The 13,987-nt window shown below is 42.8% G+C and overlaps 1 protein-coding gene and 1 long non-coding RNA gene across 2 annotated transcripts in view; one reads left to right on the forward strand and one right to left on the reverse strand.

Annotated features, from left to right (window-relative positions):
* The window catches only part of LOC146581796 (uncharacterized), a 521,657-nt gene that overhangs the window by 7,739 nt on the left and 499,931 nt on the right, over positions 1-13,987 (reverse strand). The window lies entirely within an intron of this gene.
* Positions 140-5,634, forward strand: LOC146581797 (sterile alpha motif domain-containing protein 3-like). Its single transcript, XM_085247463.1, has 9 exons — positions 140-233; positions 917-1,112; positions 1,200-1,361; positions 1,843-1,930; positions 2,021-2,185; positions 2,476-2,682; positions 4,450-4,618; positions 4,780-4,859; positions 5,338-5,634. The coding sequence occupies exons 1-9, from the start codon at positions 140-142 to the stop codon at positions 5,632-5,634; spliced, it is 1,458 nt and encodes a 485-aa protein (XP_085103589.1).

Raw genomic sequence — 13,987 nt, forward strand, 5'->3', positions numbered from 1 at the left:
GGTTTCTAAACAACTGCGCATTAATACCACAATGTTGTATTTTCATGTGTCAAGTTCGCAACGCGCATTAATCCCAAAGGCCGAAAAGGCAGCAGCGATGAGTGCTCCGCCTCCGCGCTGACTAGCGTTGACGCAGAAAATGACTCTCAGGGGGTTATCCACGGAGGAGCTCCTTAAAAGGTTGATGGAAGAAGGCATTGATGTGTCAGACGACGAGGCGCAAAGATTTAGAGGTAAGTCGGGTGTGATTTTGTGTTTTTATAAAAATTACAACGTGTAATTTTACAGTAGAGTTAGCAAAAGTCCGAAGAGCTAGATTTAACATGGGCGAAAGATAGCAGTTAGCTAAGTTTTAAACAAAGAAAGGTACAAATGTGGACTATTTAGACTGTTGGTGGAATGTTCAACGTCTGTCTGCCTGCGGTATTCGAGTGTTTTATCAATAAATAGTGACGAACCGTGTACAACAATGTAAAAAAAATCAATAATTTCTCAAAACATGCTAGTATGTAAATATAGCTATTAACAAAATCGTTTTCTAAGCAAAATTTATCGCATCTAACTTGTTTCCCGCTCAAAGGGATTTTAAACAATGGAAGGTACACATTTGTACCATTCCACCTACTTAGTCGGATTTTCGAATATGAGAGCTGTAAGCTCTGCGCAGGGACACTTACTTACATTTTTATATTACCAGTTAATTTATATTAACAATTAATCAAGAGAATTAATTGTAACTTCCTTTTGGGGAATTATAGACAGATTCACAATGATAGCTTATTATCATTATTATTATTATTATTATTATTATTATTATTATTATTATTATTATTATTATGTATTGACCATAATGTCACTTTAAAACTAAATTTGAAAATGGTTTTATTTTTATTTCATACTGTACTTTATATTTCAGATAACGATTTAGATGGAGAGACGGTAGACTGTGGACTCACTGAGACCATGGTTGCATATCTTTTTGACAAGTCTTTCAAAAAGCAGCTGAAGTTCAGAGACTTCACAAACCGCTACAAGGAAGTCATCATCACTTTACAACCGGTCGACCCATTTGAAGGTACAGTTGAAGGTCCAGTGTCCCAAGCAAACCAGAGGTAGGTTGTGATAAATGTCTAAATTTGCATATGCATTTAAGTGCTTGCAAAATGGCTAGTTAATGCTGTTTTCCTACTGTATTGCAGTTCTATACCTTCTTGCCGTAGACTGCCTGCAGTTATTTCCATTCCAAAATTCCCACAAGATGTCCAGAGTCGCTTGGATCTCAAAGAACCAGTCCAGAAAGAACAGAAGTACCGAAACAAAATAATTGGGAGTCTTTATGAAATGCTGTCACAGTACACAATGTAAGGGTTCCTTTCTGAATAATTACATTAATTTCTTAATATTAATATTGCTGTTGTAAGAGAGGCAGAGAACAAATGCTTAGCCCATCTGCCTCCCAATCTGGAGACCAGCGTTCGAGTCTGGTGTGACACACGGTTCCAATGAACTGGCAATAGTGGTAAAACCATACATCCTGTGTCTCCAGACCTTGTCTGGACTATGATAGCCAAAGTGTTCATTTTCGAATTTGCTCAAGAGTAAATTAATAATTCAGGACTGCAGTCAATTAATTAATGAAGTTTGGGAGAGGTGTGGCTGTTTGTCCACGCCCATTTTAAAAAAATTAAAATCAACTTTAGCTACATTGATTTGACATTGGTCTACAACATACTATTTACGGTAATAACAATATGATTAGAAGAATTGAAGAACAGAAAAGCCCCCAGGAAAGGATAAGAGTAATCAGTGTACTGTGGGTTGTTTTTCTTATGTTTGAAACAGGTACCCAACCCACTCAGACTACATCCAGGTCATCAAAGCCCTGATTGTGAAGTATCCTTTCTCAAGAGATGTACACGGAAATGGTTATGTGAGTACCTCTCCTTTTTTGTTTCTTTTATAGATTATATTAATATAAAGTAACCATAATTAACTACTTATATACATTTGAAACAACTAGGACACCTGGCACAGCCAACTCAAGAGAAAGTTCAAAGCAGAACGGGCTCCCCTAATCAGCAACGAAGAAGTGAACCGGGTTAAAGAAAAGTTTGGACGCACGCAGAAACATCGGACCACAGAGGAATCCAGCAGCTCCTGTCTGAAGAGACTGAAGCCCTCTCTCGTAAGTCCTCACACCCTCAGGCTCTAAGAGCTAAGGTAACATATGTAGTCTTATTATGTTCACTGTAAAGCTAAACGTAAACATTAATTGAAAGAAACATGTTAACAGATAACATTAACATAGAAAAAGGAACTTCACAGTTGATTTAACAAAAGTCAGCTCAACTTGCAATTCCTATTCAACATTTTTGCATTTTTTTCAAAGCATTTGGTGTACAAATTACCGCATTTCGAGTAACATTAACTTATCAGAGTTTACTTATGATAATACTGATATCTGCTTTGACAAAGGATTCGTGCTTTGTGGGGGAAGATGCAGCCTCCGTTGATGCTCATATCAAGGTGCTAAATGATCAGCACAAGAAGCTACATCCTGACACAGCACTGGTGAAAGACCGCATGACAAAAACCTTTGCATGGAGACGTCGAGAGGTAGCTGAAGGAATGTGTACTGTGGACCTATTAAAGAGATATCCATTCCTGGGGACATCTGCAGGGGTAAGAATTGTTAAGATGATTGGGGAAACAGCTAATGATTTTTTTGTCTCTAAATCTGATTATTATTTTCTGTACTAACTGATTAATCAATCTGTTCATTATTGTTACGTTTCGGTGTGTCAGTGTTTTGTTTTTGCATGACTTATGTATTTCCTGCTTTACTTTGAAAGTCTGTGTTATCTTAGTGTGTTCAGTTTACATTTTCCCTGTCTCGTCAGTTCTAATTTGCCCCAGCTGTGTTTCCCTCCTGTGGTCCATTTCCTGATTGCTCCCTCTATGTATTTAAACCCTGTGTTTCAGTGTGTCAGGGTCGCGATCTCCCCCGTGTTGTAAATAGTTTGGTGGTTTGTTGTAAATAAATAGTCTGTTGTAAATAGTTGTGAATGGGTTTGTCAATACTTTCGTCATGGGATATTTTCGTTTTGGGATTTTGGTGGAGAGCCTTCGTGGTTTTATTTTCCTTATCTTTGTTTTTCTACGTTGCACCCCGGTTGCCTAGGCCGGGGTGTAACATATGGGGGCTCGTCCGGGATTGCTGGAGGGTCCGAAGGAGGGACAGCTTCGGCCTTCTGTCTTCGCTGGAGGGTCCGAGGACCGCTTCAGCCTCCGTCTGTCTTCGCTGGAGGGCCCGGGGACCGCTCCAGCCTTCATCCGCCTTCGCTGGAGGATCCGAGGGACCGCTCCAGCCTTCTGCAGCTGGTGGGCTGCGTGTCCGTGTGTGCAGCTGGTGGGCTGCGTGTCCGTGTGTGCAGCTGGTGGGCTGCGTGTCCGTGTGTGCAGCTGGTGGGCTGCGTGTCCGTGTGTGCAGCTAGTGAGCTGCTCATCCGCCTTCGCTGGAGCGTCCGAGGGACCGCTCCAGCCTTCATCCGCCTCTGCTGGAGGGTCCGGGGGACCGCACCAGCCTTCGTCGTCTGCTGGAGGGTCCGTGGGACCGCTCCAGCCTCCATCAGCTTCGTCTGCCTTCATCCGCCTTCGCTGGGGGGAGGGTCCGTGGGACCGCCCCAGCCTTTGTCGTCGCTGGAGGGTCCGTGGGACCGCTCCAGCCTTCATCCGCCTTCGCTGGAGGGTCCGAGGGACCGCTCCAGCCTTCGTCGTCTGCTGGAGGGTCAGTGGGACCGCTCCAGCCTCCATCAGCTTCGTCTGCCTTCGTTTCAGCCTTCGTTTGTCTGAATCAAACTTTTCACTTGGGGTTACATGTTTGATTTTTGGGTAGGGGGAAATGTTACGTTTCGGTGTGTCAGTGTTTTGTTTTTGCATGACTTATGTATTTCCTGCTTTACTTTGAAAGTCTGTGTTATCTTAGTGTGTTCAGTTTACATTTTCCCTGTCTCGTCAGTTCTAATTTGCCCCAGCTGTGTTTCCCTCCTGTGGTCCATTTCCTGATTGCTCCCTCTATGTATTTAAACCCTGTGTTTCAGTGTGTCAGGGTCGCGATCTCCCCCGTGTTGTAAATAGTTTGGTGGTTTGTTGTAAATAAATAGTCTGTTGTAAATAGTTGTGAATGGGTTTGTCATTACTTTCGTCATGGGATATTTTCGTTTTGGGATTTTGGTGGAGAGCCTTCGTGGTTTTATTTTCCTTATCTTTGTTTTTCTACGTTGCACCCCGGTTGCCTAGGCCGGGGTGTAACAATTATCTTTAGAATTTTTGTTCAAGGGTTAAAGCACTTTACATTTATCTCCAGTCTGTGTCTTTAAACATGTCAAAAGTTTAAATCCTCAATGTAAAATGTCATTCTTTTGTCTATTCTGCTCTTTTCATTTCCAGTTGTGTGATGAGGTTGATTTAATGCATCCCTGCCAAGACAACATCTGTCGCCGCTTTAGCGAAAACTTCACTGCTGTTCTTCAAAATGTTCTTCAAATGACCAAGGATTTGACACTGAAGAAGGTCTACATGGAGGCAAGAGAGAATGCACTGGCTGAAGACATTACAGGTGCTAATTTGACCTCATACAAATAGTAAATTTTGTGACAATTCATTTGCTCTCTCTTCCAAAGATAATTGATGTACCATAGTGCCATGTCAAGAGCATGTTAATGGGAATTTGCATGCTATCAAAATCTAATGAAGTGTATTTGCATCTGTATGACCTAGGAATTGACTTCAAGGGGGCACTTCTCCTCTTGCCATCCATCTTCAAGGAGAAGATAGAAGATTTCATCATCCTTGGAGAGGTAAATGCATGATGCAATGCATAGCCTTTGGCCACAAGTTTCATTTTCTGTGTTTTGTTGGCATGGAGCTGAATTCAGCTGCGGTTCAGCATCACAGCTAAGCTAATGTAGGGGAAACACTGCTGTTAATCCACAGTGCTGCTGTGCTCTTGGGTTTTGTCTGGTGTTTATATAGATAGATAGACCTTTATTGTCCCCTTAGGGAAATTCTTCTTCACAGGTACTGTCACTGTCAGGGGTGATTGCTTTTGCCCTTGAATATTATGTCAAACTTTAGCAGCTTATCAAACACTACCACAACAGTCATTGGTCAAGAAGCTTTTTGTTTGGAGTAGGGGCCATGTTTACAGGTTATCAGAATAGACAGTTTTGTTTTGCAGCAAAAAAAAGAAGGTAATTTGAGGAATCTGTTGAAAATCCACTTGGCACATATTGCTTAAACATACTGTATACTAATGTTTTTCTTCCTCTTCTGCAGAATACTCCCATGAGTCCATACCCAACCATTCGAATGAAGGATAAGAGTTGGACAACTGCCCTCTCAAGACAGTGTCGCTGTGTTGTCACAGTTGAAGGAGTGGATGTTTGCTCATGCTGCTCGCTGGATGAGGCCTACATCTCAGCATTCTCCACCTTCTTCGTGTTCAACATGACCTACCCTGCATACTTCAAGAAAACACTTGTCTTTCTTCAGAACTGCATTGTCAACATAGGAGACCTGGGAGACAAACCCCTGCCAGTAAGTGTCACCAGGGTACTTAACCAACTCTATTAAATATGCCCCCACTCCACAAATGTTCAAAATGTTCAAAAAGGGCATTTACTCTGAGGAAGATGATTACACATGTTGGGTTAGTACACGCACATGAGCCTCATTTCGGCATCACTTGTGGAATAAATGACTGCCAGGCAGCTTTTTCCAAGTATCACTCTTTTCAACGCCATGTGTGATCCGTCAAAACATTGTGTTCAGGTGTTTAATGTCTTTATGTGATTGTTTACTTTTTTTAAATGAATGTATTTTTCTTGACATGTCCTATGGCAATATACGAATGTAATCAAGGATGTATTCCTGTGGTTGTTTAAATGCTTTGATGTGATTCTATTATTGAAAATAAATGGTTAAATAACCAAATATTTTGGACTATTGGGGTACATTTTTGTCTCTTTAGGTACGAAATAGGTTGTCGCTGGGGGGGTACCCTCATAGGTACCCTATTGTACCCTTTTCAAGGGAACATTTCTGTACTATAGTTTGAAGGTACATTTATGTCTTAGGAAAGTACATGATTGTACTTCAGATGGTACAACTTCATAAGGTACAAAAATGTACCAAGCCTAAAGGGTACAGAAATGTCCTTCAAAAAGGAACACCCCCAGCGACAAGCATTTGTACCCTTTTTGGTACACTTTGGCACCCCTATTTCTGAGAGTGTATGGCTGTCTCAGCCTCCAGATGTTTCCTGTCGACCTATTCAGGGCATGCCTATTTTCACACCTTCTGCATTACTTCTTGCTAAGCAAAGACAAAGCAAAATGTTTTTCACCTCTACCCCAGAAACTAATCTACGTCATGTCTGTGTCTGTAAGCGTGTTGGCGTTGACCTTATTTCATTCTAAGTCACCTCTCCCGATGTGTCATCTGGACACTCTCGCCAGATGAAGCTTCTGACCCTTGAACGACTGAATGCTAATTTGACTAGTAATCAAATTCTCCACCCTCAGCAACATGAGCTCATTCATTTGTTTTATTTAGTTTTTTGTTTTTAGAAAAAGAGTTCTTTATTATCTTAGAACCTGATCAGATCCCCACAGATGGCACAGTTGTAATCTGGAAAAGGTCACCTTAAATTTGTTCTCCCGAAATTTTTTACAGCGCTGTTAATTCAATCTTGCAGGCCTGCTTAGAACAAAAATGAGAAAAAGAGAGCTGATTATTAGTTCATCAAAACACAAAACATAATCACCTGACAGGATTTCTCTAAGTGCACTGTTACAATTTTAAAGGGCCCAGTTATAAACGTTTCCATGATTAGTAAAACTCCCACTATTGAAATAAGTAAACAACCCAAACCTAACTGACAGAATCAACCCATCACTAAAACAGCAACCCCAAAAATCTTAATCAGAGAAAAATTTTACTTATTAATCTATTAATATGTTGTGGGGATTAGAACTTCAGGGCAACAAAGGTTTTGCCCAACTCTTGGCTTAACTAATACTTACATAGTCTAAAATCAGACTTAAAATCACTCCCTCTGTTCATTTTCCCCGCATCATATCTCAGTGGTCTCAGGTTCTTCAGCGTCCTGAGACTGAGATCAACTGACATAATTTCACCTGCTAATTACACAGAAAATCTTGTTAAAAGCCACACAGTTTTGCACAACATTAATATTCACATTAAGCCTTTTCTACACAGTTTCTAACAATCTATCATCACTAAATTCTACATTTACATTCACAGATAGACAGGAAGCTTCAGTTCTTCTTTTTTGTCACCACACATTGAGCTAACTTGCATACTCTCTCCTCTCAGAATAAGTTGCCTTGACAAGAGAAATGCATATTAAAAACATTACCACATTATTATTATTATTATTATTATTATTATTATTTTTTAGAATAATCACTTGTCTTGGTCAATCGGCACAAAAGTACTTCTAATTCACTATTCTAAAACTACTTTAAACTTTCAATCACTGTTTTATCCTTTTTCCTTTTCACAAAAACCACTCTATTATCTTGGAACTCCCTGAGTTATTCTTCAACTTCAAGCTTTAAGTATGTTAAATCTAACATTTATGTCATGTATTCACATTCATGAATGTAAGCATGTCTTCATTGCGTGTATGTTGTGTGTTAATATTAATATTGAGTGTAAGCTGATCTTCACTGCATGTGTTTTTTTTTAATAATCAGGTGTAATGTATGCATCTTTGCACTGAGCTGTGGATTCAAACTGTCTCACTTCTGATTCTCTCCAAAAATAATTTCACATGTAACAATTTGTGTGTGTGTCTTTTCTATTCATTCATGTAATTGTTAGTTTATTTATTTCTTTATCTATCTCTCTCCTTTTTTTTCTTTTTTTTTTTTTTTTACCTTTCTGTTGTTATGTTCTGGACATTTTCTAAACCTCCATGAGTTCAGTCTCAATCTTCAATCCAATTTCCCATATGCTTTCACTGTACTACATCCAGGTTCACCTTTCACTGATCCTCGTCTCTGTTTTCAGTTTCCTGTGTGGGCCCCCAGATAGTGATGGTAAATTTGATTGTTTTTACTGAATCGAGTTTTAATGAGTCAAACACCAAAGTGAATCAGGTTTTTTGAGTCATTTGATTCACTGAGTCAGTTGACCAGGGAGTGCAAAAAATGTACATTTTCATGTATATCCTACTGCTAAGATGAGTGATTCTAAAAGAAAACAACTATTTTATAGAGAACAAAAACAGCAAAAACATTTCTAAAATTAAGCAATTTCCTATCAAAATTGCTTAATAAACATTTATTTTGTTTATTTTTACTTCATTAGTATTTTCCTTAAATGTGTCAAATATATATTTTCTCATCTAATTCAGCACAGGAGGGAGGGGGTTAGTGAGTCCTGAGTGATTCGTTCGCTCTATGATTCAGCACAGGAGGGAGGGGGTGAGCAAGTCCTGAGTGATTCACTTATGCTTACGATTCAGCACAGGAGGGAGGGGGTTAGTGAGTCCTGAGTGATTCACTCGCTCCATGGCTGTATCCCAATTCAAGGTTCAAGGTTCTTCATTTGTCACATGCATAGTTATACAAGTATAACACACAGTGAAATGTAGCCTCGACATGTGCAAAAATGGGGGGGGGGGTGGTAGAGGAAGAACATTATATATATATATATATATATATATATATATATATATATATATATAGTATATACATTGGGTGAATGTGCAGTAGTAGCAGCAAGCAGGTGAATTCTGTACATTAATATGAGTAGACATCTGACTATTTTACAGAGTAGACAATATAAACATATTTAAAATTAAAGGAATTTGGAATGTACATTGTGCCTTGGTTTAGAGTGTCTGGAAGAGAGTCCTGTCTCAGTCAATTGTAGATGATGTGAGAGGGCGGGTGTGTGTGTTTAGGGCCCGGATGGCTTGGGGATAGAAGCTCCTCTTTAGTCTCTCTGTCCTTGCCCGGATGATGCGGAACCTTCTACCAGATTGCAGAAGTTGGAACAGTTTGTTGCCAGGATGGGACGGGTCCTTCAGTATCTGCGCTGCTCTAGTCCGGCATCTCCTGGTGTAGGTGTCCTGGAGTGAGGGGAGAGCAATCCTGCAGCAGCGTTCTGCTGTATGGATAACTCTCTGGAGAGCTTTTTGGTCCTTCACACAGCTGTTCCCAAACCACGATGTCATGTTCTGTGTGAGGATGCTCTCCACAGCGCCTGTATAGAAAATCCTGAGGATCTTTGGAGAGACCCTGAACTTCCTCAGTTGTCGTAGGTGATACAGGCGCTGCCTAGCCTTTTTGGTCTGGACCTGAATGTGGGCAGCCCATGTCAGGTCTGAGGAGATGTGGACACCAAGATACTTGAAGGACTGCACCCTCTCCACTGGAGCTCCATTGATGATAATGGGCTTGTAGTCTCTGTGCTGACACCTTCTGAAGTCCACCACCAGCTCCTTGGTCTTGCCGACGTTCAGCTGGAGGTGGTTGTCCTGGCACCATGATGCCAGATTCTTCACTTCATCCATGTAGGCCGCCTCATCGTTGTTGGAGATGGCACCCAACACCACTGTGTCGTCAGCAAACTTCACAATGGTGTTGGAGCCATGGGTGGCCACACAGTCTGAAGTGCAGAGGGAGTAGAGCAGTGGCGAGAGGACACATCCCTGAGGTGCTCCTGTGTTGATGGTGATGCTGTTAGAGACGCATCTACCCACCCTCACCACCTGAGTTCTGCCAGTGAGGAAGTCCAACACCCATGCACACAGACGGCTGTTAAGTCCCAGATCCCTGAGCTTTGTGAACAGTCTGCAGGGCACTATTGTGTTAAATGCTGAACTGTAATCAACAAACAGCATCCGCACATAGTTACCCTGTTTCTTGTCCACATGGCTGAGAGTGGTGTGCAGGATGTGGGCGATGGCATCCTCTGTGGATCTGTTGGATCTGTAGGCGAACTGCAGCGGATCTGTGGTGTCTGGGATGGAGGAGGAGATGATGTTCTTCAGCAGCCTCTCAAACACCTTCATTACTACCGAGGTCAGTGGAACTGGCCGGTAATCGTTCAGGGATGAGGGTTTGCTGTTCTTGGGCACAGGGATGATGGTGGATCTTTTGAAGCATGTGGGGACCACAGACTTCGCCAGGGACTCGTTGAAGATGTAAGTAAACACACCTGCTAGCTGGTTAGCACAGCAGCGCAGCAGACGGCCGGTGATGCCGTCTGGCCCCGCCGCTTTCCTTGTGTTCACTCTCCTCAATGCCGCTCGGACGTCATGCTCCGCGATGCTGGTCACTGGTCTCTCGCTGATGACGTCACTGTCCTCGGTAGTCAAGTGGTAGATAGCATTAGCCGCCTAGCTAACCTCGAAATGGGCGTAGAACTGATTCAGCTCGTTGGTGAATGCAGAGTCGGCGTTGATCGGCGCAGTGTCCCTGGCTTTGTAGTCCGTAATGGTGCGTAGTCCGTGACACATACTCCATGTGTCGCCCTGGTGGAAGCGGGACTCCACACATTCCCTGTACCGGCGTTTGGCATCTCTCACCGCGTGCCGCACGCCGTATGAGGCCGCTTTGTAGGCGCTCATATCGCCAGTGGCGAGACCCGCGTTGTAGGAGGCAGTCCTGGCGTTTACTGCAGTGCGGATCGATCTGTCCATCCACGGTTTCCTTTTTTGGGAATGTGGTGACTCTCGCAGTGGGGATAATCTCCTCCGCTAGCAGATTGACGAAGCATACTGCTACTTCCATAAACTCGTTGATGTCGACTGCGCATGCTCTGAACACGTCCCAGTCGACGTCGTTGAGTGCGTCCTGTAGCGTAGCTTCTGATTGGGCAGTCCACCGTTTTACCTCCCTCGTGGTCACGTCTTCCCTCCGTATGTTTTGTTTATACTGGGGAATGAGAAAGATGGCGTTGTGTTCAGACTTCCCAAAAGCCAGGTGTGAGACAGCTTTGTAGCCCTGCTTGTATGACGTGTAGCAGTGATCTAAAATTCGATCCCCTCTCGTTGGACACGAGACATGCCGATAAAAGTTTGGCATGACTTGTCTGAGGTTCGCTTTATTAAAGTCTCCTGCTACAATGAGGGCTGCGCCCGGGTCCTTGTTTTGAAGCGAGCTCAGCACATCATGTAATTCGGACAAAGCCATACCTGTGTCCACTTGGGGTGGGATGTAGACCGCCGTGGCGATGACCGAGGTGATGTCACGGGGCAGATAGAAAGGGCGGCACTTAATGCTCAGGAACTCCAGATGTGGCGAGCAGCCGCTGGAAAGAGTAGAAATGCTCCTGGCATCACACCACTTTCTGTTTACCATGAAACACACTCCTCCACCTTTGGTTTTGTTCGACTCTGCCGTTCTATCCGCACGGAGCACAAAGAATGAATCCAATGAAGTTACGGCCTGGTCCGGCACGGTGGGGGTCAGCCATGTCTCCGTGAAGCACAGAATGTTGCAGAATGCAGTCCCTCATGCCACGTTGGAAGGTGACCCTTGCTCTTAGGTCATCGAGCTTGTTCTCCATGGATTGTACATTGGCCAGTAGGATACTGGGCAGTGGTGCGCGATGCGCCTGCTGTCTCAGTCTGTTCCTAATACCAGCGCGTTTCCCCCGGCGCTTCTTTGTTCTGCGCCTCGGATGAGCGGCCCGTCCTTTGTTGTTCTCCGCGCCGTGTAGAATCTCTGGCGGCAGGAAGGGTGGGGTTTAAAAGTGTCCAAGATTAGATGTGCAACCTTGGCACTGATGTTTACAAGTGATCCGCTGTCATGAACTATAAGACTAGAGGATTTTGGGACGTAAACCAGAGCAAAAGATAAGTAAAAAACAAGAAAAGTGGATAGTCGGAGCGGAGTGGTCAGGAAGGCGTCTGTCACGGCTGGCGGGGTGAGCCGTGTGGTGTAGGAGAAAAAGAACCCAAAATGCAGGCAGTGGACTGGTGATGAAAGTGATGTTTTATTTACAGAAGTGGAGCGACCGAACAGGCAGTGAGAAAAGACGAATGACTGAAAAAAACCTAGACTGGAAAAACTAAATAACAAACCTAAGCATGAAACATGGGCTGAGAATGCAGAGAGACGTAGTTACACCGAGAAACACAGACGATCCAACGATGAACAGAAGCCAACACACACTATAAATATACACTAGGTAATGAGGAGATGACATGCAGGGGTGGACACAGCTGACACTAATGGACATGATGAGAAGCAGACCTACAAAGTAAAACCGGAAACACACAGACTGTTTTACAACAAAACGCAGGGACCTGAACGGAGCACAGAAGGGAGACACAGGTAGGGATAATAAACACGACAACCAACCCAAAGAATTATACAGAATCAGAAGAAACACCAAACACAAGATGAAACCAAAAAGAAACACAAAACGCTGGCTCAACGACCCAGGATCATGACAGCGTCTGGACGTGGCCGCGCAATCTTTGTGGCGTCTGCAGCCTTAAAAGGTCTGCAGCCTTAAAGTACGCAGCCTCAACGATCCTCAAGGGCCGCGTACTCAAAGACCGCTAAGGCCGGAAGTGTGAGGCTTGTGAAATGGGACAGTCTAGCCTCCGTTGCGCTGCCCAGGTTGCCTAGCAACCATGATAGCTGGAAACGTGTGGTTGACAGAAATGAAGGAGAACATATTTTGTTCGTTCGTTTGTTTGTTTCTACATGAGTTTTGTGTGATTTAATAAGTATCTGAGGCTGAGAACAAAGGACTGTAAAACATGATTGTTGGGCTTCATATCTGTACTGAACAGTCATGTAAGATTAGTTAGTAAATAACAAATAGTTAATGTTGTTCATGAGACTAAAGTCAGTGTAAATATGATATGGCCAATATTGTAGTTATTATACTAATCATTATTAGTTATTACACTAATCATTATTAGTTATTACAGCAGTGAGTTTGAACTCTCAAATCAAACGACTTCTATTGTCACATCACATGTGCAGGTACACTGGTACAGCACATGTGAGTGAGTGAACTCTGTGTCAAATACTGAACTTCAGTAAAGATTCAAGTTGCAGCTATTTATATGTCCTATCACCTTAAATCTTCACTCAAAGACACTCAAGTATCTTTGACAGTGTATATATAGATGTATTACAAAGCTTCATAGAACTGAAACAAACATTTATTTTTAGCTCCATTCTGCTGCTGATACATACTTTAGGTTTCTGAACGTTAAACGTGTTTCTGCCTTTCATAGTGTGTAACTTGAAGGCCTCGAGTACTTTCTCCCACACTGCAAACACTGGAATGATAAAATTATTTGAACATTACCTAATAAGACTGATTCAGGACAGACAATTAGTTATTCTAAACTTTTCTAGCAGTCCTTCACAAACAGGGAACAGTCTGTCTATTCCCTCCATCTGTCAGCTGCTGCTGGCTCTTCCTCCTCCTCTTCCTCACACACTGCTGAGTTTGTCCTGGTGGATCATCAGGGGTGCAAAGCCTCACAGATGATGTGCAGCAGCGGGTGCCTCAGTCTGTCCTCACTCTGGACACTTGAAGTTGTCACACATGGAAATCAAATGTGTGATAAGCTGCAGGATTCAAACACAAGTGTAACTTATAAATACATGTTCATACTTTTATTACACAATCAGAGAGAAAGAAAAAGAGAGAGAATGCAGGACATACAGACAGGTGACAGTCTCAGGTGTATACACTGCTACAAACAGGAGGATTTAGTGTTTGTGTTATTACGAGTGCTAAACAAGAAGAGTTCCCAGCTGGTACAGTGGACACATGTGTGACTCCTGTGATTAAAGCATCTTTCTTTCAGCTTAACGAGTGAACCGTCAGCTCGTTCAAACACATGTTAAAGTCCGTTTGGCTTGACACCACCGAACAGAGGCAGCAATATAATATAGCTAACATTAACAGTGCAGTG

This window comes from Mchenga conophoros, linkage group LG2 (assembly GCF_057382185.1).
Source record: "Mchenga conophoros isolate Kocher_MC1m ecotype Shallow Benthic linkage group LG2, M_conophoros_male_GT1.1, whole genome shotgun sequence".
NCBI classification, from domain to species: Eukaryota; Metazoa; Chordata; class Actinopteri; order Cichliformes; family Cichlidae; genus Mchenga; species Mchenga conophoros.